This window comes from Budorcas taxicolor, chromosome 4, assembly GCF_023091745.1.
Source record: "Budorcas taxicolor isolate Tak-1 chromosome 4, Takin1.1, whole genome shotgun sequence".
Lineage (NCBI taxonomy): Eukaryota > Metazoa > Chordata > Mammalia > Artiodactyla > Bovidae > Budorcas > Budorcas taxicolor.
The window spans coordinates 40,485,682-40,505,513 of NC_068913.1; the positions used below are offsets into that span (position 1 = coordinate 40,485,682).

The 19,832-nt window shown below is 35.0% G+C and overlaps 1 protein-coding gene across 1 annotated transcript in view; it reads left to right on the forward strand.

Moving 5' to 3' along the window:
* The window catches only part of CACNA2D1 (calcium voltage-gated channel auxiliary subunit alpha2delta 1), a 532,663-nt gene that overhangs the window by 367,372 nt on the left and 145,459 nt on the right, over nucleotides 1-19,832 (forward strand). Inside the window, exon 7 of the mRNA XM_052638827.1 lies at nucleotides 19,414-19,545. Coding sequence (XP_052494787.1) covers nucleotides 19,414-19,545 — 132 coding nt within the window. The remainder of the gene's footprint in view (nucleotides 1-19,413; nucleotides 19,546-19,832) is intronic.

The window sequence follows — 19,832 nt, forward strand, 5'->3', positions numbered from 1 at the left end:
TTCAAATGAAGAGACTTGAATTTAACCTGGGTTAGTAGGCTATAAAGTATATCCATAAATATGTTTGCTGTATATATATAAACATGTATGTATAAAATATATACATAAATAATATGTAAATGATACATACATATATATAAAAACATAAAATGTGCATATTGTACAAATGTATAAATTTTAAAAACATAACATTTTTGCATTACAGTTGTCCATATATTAAAATACCATTACTATAAGTATGACATTGCTATACTGACCTTAGTTTAAATATTTTCCATTAATTCTCATGAAGCATAAAATTTTAATGAAATTGCAGGTTTGCAATCAAAGAGCAATATTATATACCTTTCTGATTTTCAGCTTAACAATAAGGTACATTTTATAAGAAATTTTATTTTGGAACGTTTAGATTTTTGTTTGTCTTAGGAGTTCAGTGTCTGATTTGACATTTTCTGTTTTTAATGGGTTGAATTTCTGTGCAAATAATGTAGTTGTGGCCCATCATCTGATCTCTCTCAGTTAGATTTTGGCCAGACTTACTTCCGACCTTTTATAGTAATAAGGGACTGGCAGATCTTCACAGTGAAAGTTAAGAATTCTGTTCTGACTGCGACATTATTAATCTCCAACTGTAGAATCACTTGGTGACAGTGAGTGGCGCATGCGCATAGTTGTTTTCCTCTTTTGATTTTCATGTTTTGTTAGTGTATAGTTACCAGAAATTTAATCTCTTTATATAACATATAAGAATCCTCCATGTTAAGGAGTAGATAAAGGAATATTGCACTTGCACATTTATCATGTTTGCATCTCCTTTGTGTTTGGTATACATAGTAAGGTCTAGATTTCAGCATAAAATAGTGCCAAGTAATGTGTTTCAATTCAAAAATTTATCTAAAAGCTCATGATCTTGAGTATGATTTATACATACCAAAAATCACATTTACAGTTTCTCTACATTTCAAAAATACAAGCTACATTTCAAAAACTATAATTGTGAACTCTTAGAAAATGACATTAAAGCATTTGCCAGAAAAAGTGTAAGAAGTTTAAAGAATCAGTCTTGATCCAAAATACAAACAGCAGTTTGAAAAAAAAAATCTTTGTGTGAAAATTTTTCTGAAAATTCAAAATTTAAGATACTATTTCAAGTCTCCACATAATCCCCATATTACTTGGCATACATGCACATATGTATATACCTCATGTATGTATATTGTTCAAGCATAGAACTCTTCCCAGTAAGCTGTTCATTGAATCAAATTTCAGATAATAATACCTTAAGCTAGGAAAAAGGATATGCTTCCAGTCTGTATTTTGATGTGGATAGTATAAGTTTCAAATTGTTCTGAGCTAACGGAAAAAAGAAAATTGTTGACAAATGACAATAACAAACAATGATTGCGTGTTTCAGGCAAGTTTTCATTTTAGTGAACACAGCTTTATACTCCAGAAAACCCTGATAATACCTGTGAAAGGTTAACTTTAATAAAAGATACTAAATTCTGGACAATAAGATGAGGTTTTTTAATGATTTTTTTTTAAAGTAAATTTCCTGTGAAATAGTAAGATGGGTTCCAACACTAGGCATAACTTTGGAAGAGAGGAAATAAATGTGCACTCAGGAAAAGTCAGAATATTACAAAGAAAAATTCAGAGTGTTACAAAGAAACAGTAAATCCAGTCTCAATTTCAGTATATTTGCACTTTTTAAAGCCATAAAAAGTTTGTTTATCCTCTCTAAAAATGTTTATATTCAGTTTTGGCAGTGTCTAGAAGAGCTGTTATATAAATGCTTCTAAATGAATTATGTTATTGGTTATGTATATCATAAGCATGTATACGTGCTAGGTTACTTCAGTCGTGTCCAACTCTGTATGACCTTATAGACCGTAACCCACCCGGGTCCTCTGTCCATGGGATTCTCCAGGCAACAATACTAGAGTGAGTTGCCATGCCCTCCTCCAGGGGATCTTCCCCACCCAGGGATCAAACCCAGTCTCTTATGTCTCCTGCGTTGGCAGTTGAGTTCTTTACCACTGATGCCACCCAGGAAGCCCATCATAAGCATGTATCATTTTAAACAGAGATCTAAATTATATGATCTGGTGCCCGTAGTGATTCACACACACATACACACATACACACCCGCACACTGCTACCTTCTTGTCTAAGAAGATATTGCTACCTTGTTTAAAGGTATGTCATTTTAAAAATAGAAAAAAATATGGAAATAAACAACAAAATGCACAAACTTTTGCTTTTAAACAAAAAATGTTGGACATGTCACATTTAGGAATGGCATGTAAAGGGACAAGACAGGGAGAAACTGATACTTAAGTAGAATACATAAGAAAAAATTACAGTAGAAAACAAAATCAAAAAGCTTCACTTCAGATTTATTTAATAGGCCAGAGAACCTGACAAATAATGTAAAATATCCTGGCTTCTATCTGTCTGATGTGAAACACAAAGTGACAAGGAAGTAAAGGCTTGTTTCAAAATCACGAAAAAGATTAATGTCAAGGAAACTACAGTTTGGGTAGGAATAGTAAAATCATTTAAATAAATTATTCATGTTTATATTAGAAAATGGTAGCTATGTTTTTAAAATTAAATGGAATTTATTACCCTCTGTACACTTGCCTAATTTGATGTTTTATGAAATAGAAGGTTTGAAGTCTTCATCTGTATGTAACCTTGTGATATTAAATTTTACCAAAAGGTCGATTGAAGTTTTGTTTTTAGAAATAAATATCTGAGATGCTGTTAAGTAACTAAATCTTGCCACTCTTGTGTATCAGATAAATGAGGGTGGTTGGCACTTGTTCATTTAGAGCTACTGATGCAGGTTTAAATCATTTCCGAAAGTCAAAGGCACAAGCAATTTGCAGAAGAGAGCCACACAATGACGATAAGAAAAGCGTGGTCGGCAATTTGAAGTGTCTTTATAATACATACACGACTCCTGTGGTAGAACTTTATGGTCTTATAAGACCATGTAATCACCAAGTTTCAGTCTTGGGGGGCTCTGTGTAAGTGTGGAGGCACAATAGACTGCTTTATCATTCTAACCGAGCATAAGGGGAGTTGCTTATTCTTCAAGTACACAGCAAGCATAAAGTGCTCTACATACAAGAGTTTCAGGCATTGTATCCCTGGGTACTTCATTTAAGTCAATAACTCTTTTAAAAAGGCAAAATTCAAAACAGTGCATTAGAAGATAATGGGTTTTTATTGGTTCCAGTATCTTTTCATATTATTTCTTCTTGATGGACTGAGTTGGGCACAGATACACTGAATGTGTGCAGTTGAATTCAGTGCAGTTGTTTTAATGCAGATGTAAAAATTATATTCAAAAGGCATATTTTGTGGCTTTTGAGAAATGAAAACAATAGGTATGTATCACAGCACACTGTGCCCTGGTTATTTTTCATGGGAAACGGTGACTTGTTTATGAGTGAGGTCCATGTTATTTCCTTTTGGCAATCTCTGTCAGCAAGGTAAAGCTTCCTTAGTACTTAAGGATCTGTAACACTTATTAATGTCAGTAACCGTGAACATCCTTCAAACAGTTTTGACTGTCACTGAAACAGTGACTTCCAAATCTGATTCTTCCATATGGAGCCATGGCTAAGCTGCAGATTCATTTCTCTGATTGCCTTTTGGATAACCATTTTCAGTGAATTAAAAGGCACCTCACATCATGACATCAGTGTCTCCAAATATGCCCCTCCTCCAATGTTCATATCTTTGTTAATAGTATCAGCCAGGTCCAAGCAGAAAACCAGGGCTCTTCCTTCCCCCTGCCCACCATCTGTCACTATGGTCTGTGGATTATTTAATCTTCTTCCACTCCCCATGTCCAGCACTGATTTTTTAGTTCCATCCATTGTCATTACTGTCCAGCCTAACCGTACTAGCCTTTTGTCTTCTCCCCATTCATATGTGGCTTTTCCCCAGTCCACTTTCAATCTTCTTCCATGCTGGCTTCTTGAAACCTCAAGTACAAATATGATTATTTTGTATTTTAGCTTTTATGACTCTGTAATTCTCAGAATGCAATTATTTTTGTTTAGTATCTGTATCATTATAACAGGATGTCTGTATTCTTAGCTTTGCTGCTTTGGGTCATCAGTTTAGTTGCTCAGTCATGTCCAGCTCTTTGCTACCCCATGGACTGCAGCATGCCAGGCTTCCCTCATATTCTTCTTTTATTCAACCATTGTGAAGCATGTAGAGCTCCTGAAATGCCTTATACTTTTTTTTTTTTTTTCAGCCGCTGTTTTCTGCATAAGGCATTCACTGAATCAGTCACCCACTTCACTACTCTTCTTTAAAACTGTACCACTTCCTCCTGGAAGTCTTTTTTGACCACCAACCTTTTGACTCTCAAAACATTTACTCACCTCCTGAGAGGGCAGTACTGTTGTTAATAGGGTGTATGATACAAAAGCAAAATTGGATGTAAGACACTGTGTCTCTCTTTCTCCATTAGATGTAGAGCAAACTGAGAAGAATGGTCACAATTAACTTTAATTCTGAGAGCAGAGTCAAGGGTTATTATTGTACTTTGAGGGACTGAATACAATGCTGGAATTAGACCTTGAGAATTCAGTCTATTACAGTAAGAAGACCCAAACCATTTTTAATGCCACAGTATTCCTTTTGTGCCATGTATTTTTGTTTGGATGTTTTGGTGTTGCAGCAAAATTGTGTGAGATTTATCCTTGAAATACTGCACTAGATCCTAAAGCTTCCTATTAATAAAGTGAACAGTGGGAAAGGAGGTCTGGAGATGGGTAGAAGGATCCATAAAGACCACCTTTTATGGAGACTTAACTGAAGACTTTTCATTCAGGAAGTCATTTGCCATGTAGAACACCATGGCAGTGGCCGTAGGAAAAAAAGGCTGAACACAAGGTGAAATTGGAGGCAGGGAGACTAAAGGTTGCTGTGAGAGACATAAGTGAGTTTGGCCTTGGAGTGAGAGAAGATTGAGAGATACACAGATCTAGAACCAGTGTGACCTGGTCATTTACTATCTCTTATGATATTTCATCAGATTAAAAACCTTTAAGCCACTTGTAAAAGTTTATGTATAGACTGTTTGTTTAGATCAGGTATTGAATCCTTTATAATATTTTTTTCTTACTTTATAAAAAGGTTTACTTGTTCTTTTGAGCATTTTTCTTTAGATAAAAGACCAAATAAATGAATACAGGGTAATAACTTAAGAATTCATTTGATGCCATTGAGGAGACATATGAATCTACTTTCCTAGTTACACTAAATGATTATTTTATGAGGAATCCTTTACAGTAGTTTAAAGCTATGTAAGAATAACTTGAATTTATTCAACCAATTTGACTGATACATGAAAACTTTTGTGGGATATTAAGTTATGAATGAAAAGTAAAAATTCATGAATTATTAGAATAGAAAAAGAATTATTTCTTAAGGTATTTGTTGAACTGGCAGTAGCTAGGACTGATAAATATTGTTAATATAAATTTGACATCAGTTACTATAACAAATACATTAAAATCTGAACAAGTAATGCTTACTATGTTGTAAGCATCCTGAAAACTGATACAGTTAATATATTTTTTCTATTTATATATAGATGTCTATCTTTATAAATGATAAAATAAGTTATGAGTGCTCCGTATGCATGTATGCTTATTTGCATATGGCAATTCTTTATTTGTATTTCAACTAGAGTTACAAGGATATAATCTCATTTTGTCTTAGATACAGAATCAGATTTCATCCATACCTTTATGGAACATGACTCAGTAAGTAGCAATCTGTAGTACAAAAGATTTATTTTTTGTTTAATTTCACTCTGAAGCAGTGCATGGTGTTTAAGCGATTGTTCTTCTTAATTATAGCAATCTACTATGTGCTGTATTTCAGTGCATCTAATCTTTCCATCATAAAATCACCAGGCAACTCTTTGTTCTGAAACTAGTTGACACAAACTCTTAAGTACTAAGCAGTCTGTGCCTCATTGACAGTATCACCCTTGCCCCCAGGAGCCTTGTTATCCTTCTCCAACCGTACCTCATTAGTCAGCTCCAATGCTTTTTGATCCTTCTCTGTGAATTCAGTAGACCAGATTTGTATGTAGACACTAAATTCCCTATGCAGTTAGGCAGTCTCAGAGCAAAGGCAAGAGATTTCCCATATCTAATTTAGTCTGCAGTTCTTGGCGAGAGTTTCCTCTCTGCCTTAATAGAACTGTGTACCCATCATTCTGTGTGTGTGTGCTTGTGTGTGTGTGTGTGTATGCCTGTGTTGTGTCTGGTATGTATATTAGGTCTTATATAATTTAATATCTCCTTGCAGAGTTTTAATGTTTTCATGTTGTATTCACCAGTATGTATTCACCAGTTGTATTCACAGTCACCACTGTGGTTTATTTTCAAGAGCCCTGGGAACATTCCATATGAAAAAACTATCTTCACTGAAATTATACAGTACATTACACACTATCATTACAGAGATTTTTCTTTTTCATTTTTGCCTTCTCTTGTAACAATGTAAGTGGTTTGGGAAGGGTAACAAGCTGTTTTCTTCTTGAGATTTATAACAGGAAAATTAAGTAGTATTTCTGGACATTAATTTAGGGCCAAAGAAAGAACGAAGATTCTTTGAGGAAAAGAGAGGATGTTAGAGTTTTATCACTCATCCTAGCATTTTAGCAGCATGGTCAGAATGGCTCCATAAATATATATTTTTAAAAAATCTTTTAAATGCTTAGTATTAAAAGGTAAATAAGAAAATAATGATACAGGCAGATAGCATTTATTGTGCAGTTAGTAAGTGACAAAAGTGTTCTTAAGTACATGTAATCCTCGGCACAGATCTGTGAGGCAAACACTATTGTCATCCCCATTGTGCAGGCAAGGAAAATGAGGTTTAGAGAGGAGAAAATGCTTTCCCAAGGTCAAATGGATACTTCACAGAGACTCAGCCTTTCGGTGGGAGGGCAGTAAGTAACAATATTCTTTGCTCATACTGCATACGTACATATGTGCTCTGTTCAGTCACTCAGTCATGTCCAGCTCTTTGCGACCTCATGGACTGTAGCCTGCCAGGCTTCTCTTTCCATGGAGATTCTCCAGGCAAGAATACTATAGTGGGTTGCCATTTCCTCCTCCTGGGGATCTTCCCAACCCAGGGATCAAACCCTGGTCGCCTGGATTACAGGCCGGTTCACCATTTGAGCCCCCAGGGAAGCCATGCATATATGGAACTCTAAAACGCCAATTTATTTAAAGGAAAAAGCATCATCAGCAAAATAAGGAGGCATCTGAAAACAGCACCTCAGTTAGAAGTTCTTTATATTTGGTCTTAATTGTGCATTTATTCTTAAATGGCTGAGACTTCACCTCTGTGTTCTCATAGTTTCTGATTTCTTTTTTAAACTTACTTATTTTATTTCCCTTTTTAAAGTTTAAATTTTAAAAAGGTTTAAAACATTTTTGTCTATTTTTTTGTTGGTTCAGAATGTAGCAAGCTGTATTTACTAAATATTGCTCTAATGCATAAAATGGATAACAATCTTTCCAAAAATTTTAGTTATAAATAGTCACATTTATGATGAAAATGACTTTTTGAAATAGTGTCATTGGAGGAAATTGTGCTGTCTTCCTCAGGTAATTTCTGTAACATTCCAACTTTATGTTTACAAATTATGCAGTATCTCCAAAATGTAAAATTATAGTATTTCACTATATGATTCCAGTGAAGAGTATCTCATGATGTGACAGGTTTTAAATAAATTAGAGGGTGGACATAAGGAATGTAGTTTTATTGAAAAATAGAGGTATATTTAAGTTGCTATATCTGAAAGAAGTTATTGTTCAAGTAAAAGAAAATAACTGACAAACTTTTATGTCAAGATGTAAAAAGGACCTGTTCTCTATGTGACATCTAAAGGAGATGTGCATCTTACAAATATTTATTCCAGCTAAGGAAAGGACTATAATAATATCATGTACCCTGACATCCTTTTATTCGTAGGCTTATTTGACATTCATGTTAACTCTGTCTGGCACCCTTAATGTGTTTATTTGTATTTTTTTTAGATGAAAGGACAACAGAAGTATAAGACATTAAATGACTAGTTTGAAGTTGAGGCTGTGCCCATGAGAGAGAAACTTAAAATGCTTGCAAGATAAACATTTTGCCTCCTAATCTTATGACATTCTTGTGCATAATGCTTCTACCCCTTCAAGAAAAATTTTGCAAGTAATTATCATTTTATTAAAAATGACATTAAAAATCCTCAATTAACAAACCCACTAGGTCTGAATGTCTTCTATTCCCCTTGCAGTATTCTTATTTTCTTTTGTAAAAGTGGTTTCTCCTGAGCTCCTTCAATGTGCAATTTGCACGTTTTTTTTTAAAGCAGAGCAGCTGTGTTCTGGGTATTAGCCAGGTGCTCAGTCTATGGGAAACGAGACATTGGGAGCAAGACCAGAAATCTCAGCAATACAGGGGTTAGAGAATAGACAAGGACAAGAACCTTTTAATATTTGTACCAAATTAACAGTAGGAATAAGGCTTATCTCCTCATTAGGGCCCACAGTGGGAGGTGTGTGGTGGTGCCTGAGATATGATTAGAGAGATTAGATTTGGTCTTCCCATCTCCCTGTACTTTATTAATATTTCATTTACACTGGCATTAGATTAGATTCCTTTAGCCAAATCCACCAAAAAGATTCGTTCATTTTAATATTTATGAACACTGCTTGTTCCTTAAAGTAGATATTTTTTGTTTGTGTGCTTAATTGGATCAGTGGGTTTCTTCTTATTAACATTTTTCTTTTTTGAGATCAAGGTTGATGAATTAAATTAGTGACATCTGGCTCAGCTCTTGGACTAAATGCAACTCCTTTAATGATTGTGTTATATGCTGTGGGATAAAATGAATATTTGCTATAAAGATAAAATTAAATTTAATTTAGAATCATACAATGTTGAATCTTTTTTTTAGAAAGCAAAACTCATAATATTTTATGAATATCTAAGAACAGGAAGAGAGAAGGGTAACATTTTTGGGGGAAGAGTGTAGCAGTAAGTACTTGACCTCTTATTAATTTATTCATTTTATTGTTTAGTTGGTGTATTTATTTTTAATTAATTTTTATTTGAGTATAGTTGCTTTACAACATTGTATTAGTTTCTACTGTACAGCAAAATGAATCATCCATACATAGTCATATATCCCCTCCCTTTGTGGTGTTGGAGAAGATTCTTGAGAGTCCCTTGGACTGCAGGGAAATCCAACCAGTCCATTCTGAAGGAGATCAACCCTGGGATTTCTTTGGAAGGAATGATGCTAAAGCTGAGACTCCAGTACTTTGGCTACCTCATGTGAAGAGTTGACTCATTGGAAAAGACTCTGATGCTGGGAGGGATTGGGGGCAGGAGGAGAAGGGGACGACCGAGGATGAGATGGCTGGATGGCATCACTGACTCGATGGACGTGAGTCTGAGTGAACTCTGGGAGTTGGTAATGGACAGGGAGGCCTGGCGTGCTGCAAATCATGGGGTCGCAAAGAGTCAGACACGATTGAGCTGACTGAACTGAAGTGAACTTTGCCTTCCTTCCCATTAAGGTCACCATAGTGTGTTAAGTAGTAGATTCCTTGTACTATAGAGTATGTTCTCATAAGTTAACTTCTTATACATAGTATCGATAGGGTATATATGTCAATCTGGATCTCCCAATTCGTCCCACCCCATCTTTCCCCCTTGGTATTCATATATTTGTTCTATATGTCCTTGTGCCTATTTATTCTTTGCAAATAAGATCACCTATATAATTTTTCTGGATTACCCATATGTATATTAATATACGATATTTGTTTTGTCTTTCTGACTTACTTTACTCTATGATTTTCATTCCTTTTGTGGCTGTATAATATTTCATTCAATGGCACTAAAAACATAGCTTTGAAATCCTTACTTATCTCTTCAACTATATGAGAAGAGTGTGTTAGAATTTCTGGGACTGAAATGGAAATTTCTCAACCCAAAGAGAGTCAAAATACAGCCTGAAGTATTGACATAATTTAGTGTAAAACAATAATATTTTTTAATGTATCAGCTTTCATTTGAAGAACTTTTCTTGTGGCTTTTTGTGGACAGAATTTGTTGGGAACATTGTTTTAAACAAAGTGAATTGATTTTGTTTATATTTGTACTTGAGCAAAGTTTCCTAACTTGTGCCCTACTGACATTTTGAGCTGGGTGATTCATTGTTGTGGAGATTGTCCTGTGCATTGTAGGATATTTAGAGTGTCTTGAATTTCTACCTACCAAATGCCGATAGAACTCCTAGTAGTCTTTCTTTTCTATTATTTCGTTCCTGCTTTGTAGCATGTGGGATCTTAGTTCCCTGACCAGGGATAAAACCCTTGCCCCTTGCATTGGAAGCTCAGAATCTTAAATCCTGGACCTCCAGTGAAGTCCTGCCTCCTATTAGTGTTTTTGTGTTTTTTTCTTTATTTTTCACTGGAGGATACTTGCTTTGCAATGTTGTGCTGGTTTCTGCCATACATCAGCATACATCAGCCATAGGTATACATATGTCCCCTCCCTCTTTGAAACTCCCTTGCACCCATTACCCCATCCTACCCTTCCAAGTTGTCACAGAGCATCAGGTTGAGCTCCTTGCATCATACAGCAAATTCTCACTGGCTATATATTTTGCACATGGTAATGTATATGCTTCAGTGCTTCTCTCAATTGTCCCAGTCTTGTCTTCCCCTGTTGTGTATGCAAGTCTCTTGCATCTTGTGTCTGTTCTTGGTCTCTTTTGCTGCTCTATGAATAGATTCATCTGTACCATTTTTCTAGATTCCATATATATGTGTTAATATATGATATTTGTTTTTCTCTTTCTTACTTATTTAACTTGTAAAACAGCCTCTGGTTTCATCCACCTCACTAGAATTGACTCAAATGTGTTCCTTTATTATGGCTGAGCAATATTCCATTGTATATACGTACCAAAATGTCTTTATCTGTTCACCTGTTAGTGGACGTCTAGATTGTTTCCATGTCCTGGCTATTGTAAATAGTGCTGCAATGAACACTGGGGTACATGTATCCTTTAGAATTGTGGTTTTCTCAGGGTATATGCCCAGTAGTGGGTTTGCTGAGTCAAATGGTGGATTTACTCTTAGTTTTTTAAGAAGTCTCCAGACTATTCTCCCTAGTGGCTGTATCAATTTACATTCTCACCAGCAGTGCAAGAGAGTTTATTTTTTCCACATCCTCTCCAGCATTTATTGTTTGTATATTTTTGATAATGGCCATTCTGACCAGTGTGAAGTTATATCTCATTGTAGTTTTGATTTACATTTTTCTCATAATAAGCAATGTTCAGCATTTTCTCATGAATTTATTAGCTATCAGTATGTCTTCTTTGGAGTGATGTCTGTTGGAGCTAATCAGTGAATCTAGTAAAGTCACAGGATACAAAATCAATACACAGAAATTTCTTGCATTCCTATACACTTAACAATGAAAAATCAGAAAGAGAAATTAAGCAAGCAATCCCATTCACTATTGTAACAAAAAGAATGAAATATCCAAGAATAAACTTACCTAAGGAGTCAAGAGAGCTGTATACAGAAAACTGTAAGACACTGATGAGTTAAATCTAAGGTGACATAAACAGATGGAGAGAGATGGAATGTTCTTGGATTGAAAGAATCAATATTGTAAAAATGACTATACGGCCTAAAGCAATCTACAGATTCAGTGCAATCCCTATCAAATTACCAGTGGCATTTTTCACAGAACTATTATAGAACAAAAATTTTCACAATTCATGTGGAAACACAAAAGAGCTCAAATAGCCAAAGCAATGTTAAGAAAGAAGAATGGAGCTGGAGGAATCAACCATCCTAACTTCAGACTATACTACCTGTCTTGACCATCAAAAATGTCTGTAGATATTGCTGAAAGGAACAATCTCAATTGATTGAGAAACAGTATTTACAAATGCATAGGTGATTTTTATTTTTTCAGATTTGAAATTCTAAATTAGAGCTATATAAATAATGAAAGCTAGAAATAAACAGCTCATAAACAGTGAGGATGTTGATATGTGACTTATTTGGGTGCTGTGTCTATGACTGCCTGTGTATGAATTTTGGTAAATTACTCTTTCTAGATTTTACTTTTATCATCTAAAAAAGAGTAATATTTTTAGGTTGCTGCAAAAGTAATTGTGATCTTGCATTTTTGAATTTTTCCACTTGATATTGGAATACATCCTTATATAAATGTGATTGTTATACATCATCTTAATGTACATTTCTCACTGTATTTTTTTTGGTAATTACTTATTACTTGTTGATTATTTTACATTTCTTTTATACTTTAGAAATTATATTTGACAAAAAGCAAATTTGAGCAATTTTTGTATTTGAGTTCAAAATGGGTTGTAAAGCAGGTCAGACAGCTCACAACATCAACAACACATTTGACCCAGGAACTGCTAATGAATGTACAGTGCAGTGATGGCTCAAGAAGTTTTGCAAAGCACATGAGAGCCTTGAATGTGAGGAGCATTGTGGCCAGCCATAGGAAGTCAACAATGACCAATTGAGAGCAGTCATTGAAGCTGATCCTCTTACAACTGCATGAGCTTTGGCCAATAACTCAACGTCGACCATTCTACAGTCATTAGGCATATGAAGTAAATTGGAAAGGTGAAAAAGCTCAATAAGTGGGTGCCTCATGAGCTGACTGAAAGTCAAAAAAATTGTTATTTTGAAATGTCCTCTTCTCTTATTCTGTGCAACAACAATAAACTATATCTTGCTCAGATTGTGACACATGATGAAAAGTGGGTTTTATAAGACAATCAGCAATGACCAGCTTAGTGGCCTGTGATGAAGCTCCAAAGCACTTTCCAAGGCCAAACTTACACCAAAAAAAAGGTCATGGTCACTGTTTGGTGGTCTACTACTAGTCTGGTCCACTGCAGTTTTCTGAATCCCAGAGAAACCATTACATCTGAGAAGTATGCTCAGCAAATCGATGTGATGCACCAAAAATGGCAACTCCTGCAGCTGGCATTGGTCAGCAGAAAGGGCCTAGTTCTTTTCCATGACAGCACTTGACCACACATTGCTCAACCAGTTGCTTCAAAAACTGAATGAATTGACTACAAAGTTTTGCCAATTCTGCCATATTCACCTGACCTCTCACAAACTTATTCAATCATCTCCAAAACTTTTTGCAGGGAGAATGCTTCCATAAGCAGAAGGAGGCAGACAGTACTTTCCAAGAGTTCATCAAATCCTGAAGCACAAATTTTTGTGCTACAGGAAAAAACAAACTTATTTTTCATTGACAAAAATGTGTTGATTGTTAATGGTTCCTATTTTGATTAATGAAGATATGTTTGAGACTAGTTCAGTTCAGTTTAGTTGCTCAGTCGTGTCCGACTCTTGGTGACTCCATGAACCACACCACGCTAGGCCTCCCTGTCCATCACCACCTCCCAGAGTCCACTCAAACCCATGTCCATTGTGTCTGTGATGGCATCCAACCATCTCATCTTCTGTCGTCCCTTTCTGCTCCAGCCATCAATCTTTCCCAGCAACAGGGTCTTTTCAAATGAGTCAGCTCTTCACATCAGGTGGCCGAAGTACTGGAGTTTCAGCTTTAGCATCATTCCTTCCAATGAACACCCAGGACTGATCTCCAGAATGGACTGGTTGGATCTCCTTGCAGTCCAAGGGACTCTCAAGAGTCTTCTCCAACACCACAGTTCAAAAGCATCAATTCTTCGGCGCTCAGCTTTCTCTATAGTCTAACTCTCACATCCACACATGACCACAGGAAAAACCATAGCCTTGACTAGACAGACAAAAGTTGAAAAAACAATGTCTCTGCTTTTTAACATGCTGTCTACATTGATCATAACTTTCCTTACAAGAAGTAAGTGTCTTTTAATTTCATGGCTGCAATCACCATCTGCAGTGATTTTGGAGCCCAGGAAAACAAAATCAGCCACTGTTTCCTCTGTTTCCCCATCTATTTCCCATGAAGTGATGGGACCAGATGCCATGATCTTCGTTTTCTGAATGTTGAGCTTTAAGCCAACTTTTTCACTCTCCTCTTTCACTTTCATCAAGAGGCTTTTTAGTTCTTCTTTACTTTCTGCCATAAGGGTGGTGTCATCTGCATATCTGAGGTCACTGATACTTCTCCCGGCAATCTTGATTCCAGCTTTGCTTCCTCCAGCCCAGCATTTCTCATGATGTACTCTACATATAAGTTAAATAAGCAGGGTGACAATATACAGCCTTGACGTACTCCTTTTCCTACTTGGAACTAGTCTGTTGTTCCATGTCCAGTTCTTACTGTTGCTTCCTGACCTGCATATAGGTTTCTCAAGAGGCTGGTCAGGTGGTCTGGTATTCCTATCTCTTTCATTGTGGAAAATAAATAGATGTTTTTCTGGAACTCTCTTGCTTTTTCAGTGATTCAGCGGATGTTGGCAATATGATCTCTGGTTCCTCTGCCTTTTCTAAAACCAGCTTGAACATCTGGAAGTTCACGTTTCACGTATTGCTGAAGCCTGGCTTGGAGAATTTTAAGTATCACTTTACTAGTGTGTGAGATGAGTGCAATTGTGAGGTAGTTTGAGCATTCTTTGTCATTGCCTTTCTTTGGGATTGGAATGAAAACTGACCTTTTCCAGTCCTGTGGCCACTGCTGAGTTTTCCAGGAGCTTAGTTATGATGATTTAAAATTCATGGTCTGAAACCACAATTACTTTTGTACCAACCTAATAGTGCCTTGTTTTAAGTGTCATTTTTTAGTAAAATGTGATAGTGGATAGAAAATAGTTAACTAATCTGCTTGCTCTTAATACAATATTACTGACTGTTACTATCAGTGGAAATAGTTTAAATAATACATGCTAATTTTATATTAATGCAAGTCTATGATTATGGTATGATTAAATGGCAATAGTGTAGTAAATATTTTGGACAGTTCCCTGTTTTAAATTATGTAATTGTATCATATTTAGTGTTGTTAAAAATAATTGTTACTATCCATTCCCTTATATAACTTTAAGATTTACAAGCCTTAGGAAAGACCTGCCAAAATATTTTATATTTTATAAAGTATATTTGTGATGCATATTTATCAAAGTTATTTTATATTTTCAGTAAATCATAAAAATTGTTTCTCTTCTTTTTTCTAGCATATTTCTGCTTCATTTCAAAGCTATAGTTGATAGTATAAATAATCTTAAGGTTTTTCAAATAGTTATATAGTGCCTTCAACACATGGTGAGGCCCAGAACCCTGAATAAGTCAACAAAATAAATTCAGACTTAAGTGGGAGCAGTAGTGGAGTACTTCTTGGCTGACGTTCGCAGGAGAAAATTGGATTCTGAACTTGTTAATGATTCCACATTCATGTCATAAACAAGATACAGCTATGTCATGTATTTTAGAAGAATTAGCAGCAAATGAAAGGTCCTTTTTTTATGCTGTTACAAATTAGATTTTTCTTTCTTCCCTTGAGAAGCCAAACCGAACAAAAGAATCCTCTACAAGAGAGAATTGCTGAACACCAAGGCCATGTTTTTGAAAACTAAATATAAGAAGAATAGAAAGAAACATATGCTTGGCCTTCTGAATCGATTAGCAGTAAAATCCTTTTATACCATTCAGATTAGAGGCCCCAAAGTCAAGGTTTGCTTTCCCAGCATTCATTGCTTTTAATAAACTTAGCCTTGAATATCTATGAAAGATGTTTTCACAAACTCTAATTTTCAAAGTTTAAAATCTTAATTTCTGAAAAGTTGACAGAAAATCAGTACTCATGTTACTCCTAAGGAAGCCATAAGACAGTTAGCTAATAAGTTCATTAGTAATTGATAGCAGGTTCAAGGCTAGATCACAATTGGCCAGTATGTCTTACACAGTGAAAAATACGTAAGCCACTCATGTACTTCTGTGTACACCCATGTACTCCATTCAAGCAAGATATTAGAAATTTGAATGTGTGAATGTAAAACATTACTACTACTTTAGGAGGCAGATAAGAAAGGTGTGGGTGCATACAGAATACACTATATTAAATAAGACCATACATATCCAGTATAATTGAGAATTAAAATGCAATATAATTTTAAAGACTGCCAAATGATTTATGGAAAACCAATCAGAACTATTCCCTATGTTCTTGAGTTATCTGTCCAAATAGAAAGCTAAGTTTTATTGGTGGACAAGAGGTATTTCAAGGCCTTTTAGAAAAAGCACTTATTCTGGAGTTATTACATAAAATATTGGTGAGCTACTAGTTTATATCAATATTTATGCAATTAAAGAAAATCCTTTGTATCTTGGTTTCTTGCTCAGGATATTTATATAAAGATCATGCTTTATAGAAAAAATAATTGCATTTGAAAAGTTTCAGCATTGCTAGTGTTCTGCATTAGTTTTATTATGCCATCATTTGCAAATGAGCCAGTTACTTCAGTATTGTTTTTCCTTACTTATGCTGATAACATAGAATTGGGGAAATGTTGGGCACTTCAGTAATTTCTGGATTAAGTATTTAGTTTTTACAAGGTTAAGAAGGTAAAAATCTACTTATTATAGAATGCCAAAGTAATGTATGTTTATTATGTTATTTGCTCAATTTTGTTCAACTCTCTGTGACCCCATGGACTGTAGCCGACCAGGCTCCTCTGTCCATGGGATTTCCCAGGCAAGAATACTGGAGTGGGTTGCCATTTCCTTCTACCTAAGATGGATATAAAGGAGGATTCATACTTATTTGTTTGCTTCTATATTTTACATGTCTCCTTTTACATTTTTAACTTGTTTCCAGTGTAATTTGAAGAAAAATATTTCCTACTGCAGCAATTTATTTTCGTTTTTTAAGGAATTTGAACAGTATAATTAAAATAATTATTCTCAGTCTAAAATTCTCTGCCTCAGGACTGAATATCTGTAGTCTCCCCATAGTATAAATTCTTTCAAATAGAATTGCTGGATTAATGACTGCATTTTGATAGACGACTTTTGCCAAACTCTCTTCTGCACTAATTTTGTACTCCCATGGCAAATCCTTTGAATTTTTTTCTTGTGATAGATATTCAAATAAAAATTGTGGCTACAACAATAATTATTGCACTCTAGTCTTTATAAATACACAACAACAAATGCAGCTCTCTTGCTACACATCGTCAAGTTTTATAAACTTTGCACATTGCCATGTCTTTCATTCTGAGTAAATCACTTCAGGTGTCTATTCTGAAAAAGCTTTATGTACTTTGCTCATTTGCATATGAACAGCTTTTGTGGAAATCATTTTGCAGTGTCTTATCTGAAAAAGAATTTTCAAACATATAAACTACTATTTTAAAACAGATCACCATGATAGCATTTCAGAGTTTGACTTTTTCCCCCATTACATAAAAGTATAATTCATTGTCAGTGTATAAGAGCCTAATACTTAGTAGTTGTTAGATAATAAAACTGAGTAAGACTCTGAAAACAAAGAAAAATTTATTAAAAATAATTAGATCTCAGTTGTTGCTTAATGTGAATTAAAGAACCAAGGAAACTGAAGAGACAGACTTCATTAATCCCCAGTCTATTCTAAGTATCTGGAACATAAATAAACATGATTATTTTGTTGAGTAGAATATAACTGTATAATTCATGAATGCTTAAAAAGAAAGGTAGAGGATGTCCCTCTTTTTCTGTGCTATTTTGTGTAGTACCATAAATATTCATGGATGGTGAGTATCAGTTTAGGTTATCTATGTGAATATAAATTTTCGTATAACTGGTCACTCAGTGTTCATTGGATCATGCTTTTGAATTTGAATTCACTAGTATCTCAGATGTGCTATGGATCTGACCCAACTCATGAATATTTACACACACAACTGATCTTTCTGAAGGTAATCACATCCATAAACATGGGAAACTCATTACTTTCCAATAATGAGAAATGCATTAGGATGCTGGTCCCAGAACAATCTGCAGTATGCTTGTTTTCATTTTTTGGGTGAATGATAAAACCTTAAAATACAAACACATATGCTGTACATCTTTCTTGAAAGAAGCTCTTTGTTCTTTTATCTTCAAAACATCTTGCATATGTTTTAACCATGATTGTATTTGTTTCTTTTACTTACTGTGGTCACAGAAATGAATGGAAAAAAGCAGTATTTCTAGTCATTATCCCAAGCTAATGTCCATTATTTAGGTTTGGACATATATTCTCAAATGCAAGCTTTCCCAATCTGCTAATCTGCTGGGGGCATGATGCATATTTTACATATATTCAGGCCCTCCAAGAAAGATGAGGTTATCTCATAATGTCATCTTCTTTGTGTAAAGGGAAAATAATGTTCTAAGCCGATTAAATTTTTATCATGTTAGACATAGGGTGCTATGATCATGGACAGCCATAATTATAAACTATGTTTAGCCCTGTTATATGCTATATTATAATTGTTCCTCTTTCATTATAATGACTGGCATATGTTTGTGATACCTATGCAGGATCAGTCAGTATAAGTAGGTATCAAAATCAATGACCTGTCCCTTGTTAGCACTACACTCTAATTGTTAGTTGAACTAACCAGAAAAAAGAAAATTATTATTCATAAAGCTAGTGATAAGGTATCAGCTACATCTTACTTCTATTACTGATGTTGTCAAGCCTCTGAATGAGTTTTTCTTTATGAACATGTATGCATTTTTTTGTTACAGAAATACAGTTAATTAGCTATGCTCAATGGCAGACATTTTTTTTTAAATTCAAGTAACAGATCAAACCATTTTAGTATATCATAGAGAATCATCAACAGTTGAGGAAAGTAGTCATCAAATTCTGTCCTAAGGTGCCCTGTAGGTTTCTTTAGAACTGCCTCAATTGGAAGAATGCTTCCCACCACCTCTCAGCCAGCAGAGCTTGACTATTGCCTGTTTTAAATTGTATATGTCACAGGGGTTCTCACTAGAAAGTAATTTTGCTCCCCAGGGCTTATGTGATGATATCTAAAGACAGTTTTGTATATCACAACTGGGAACATGGACTGACTTCTAGGGTGTAGAGGCCAGAGATGCTTGTAAACATCTACAAAGCACAAAACAACTCTCACTACAAAAAAGTCACCCAGCCCCTAAATGTCAGTAGGGCCACCATCATATAAACATTTGTTTGAAGAAATGATTCCATGTCTAAACTTTTTGATTACCACCAGATCAGAGTGCTTTTATAGATAAAGCAATGAAATATATATAACATTACTATGCACATGTATGAAAACAGGCTCAGTTACTAATTACAAATTTGAATTGATTGATTTTTCCATTCTTTCACTTTTGGTAGCAACAATTGTATTAAATGAACTCAACTGGACAAGTGCCTTAGATGAAGTTTTCAAGAAAAATCGAGAAGAAGATCCTTCATTATTGTGGCAGGTGTTTGGCAGTGCCACAGGCCTAGCCCGATATTATCCAGGTAAGTACTTAGTGATTCAATAGATATCAAGTAAAACTGTAAATACTGGACTAGTTTTTCTTGACAACACTCTGTTACCTTCTCCTATTAGGTAAAAGATGGTTATTACATGGCTTTTGTAAGAAAAGACATTTCTCCTTACATGGCTCTTTAACTACCAAAATCACTTTAAGTCAAAATACCTGAGAAGTAGCTGGAACCATTGTCATGTGAAATCAGGCGGGGCCGTTGAGACTGTGAGCAGGTATCTGTGACCTGGAACAGGAGGTTGTCATGAATCCTAAAAC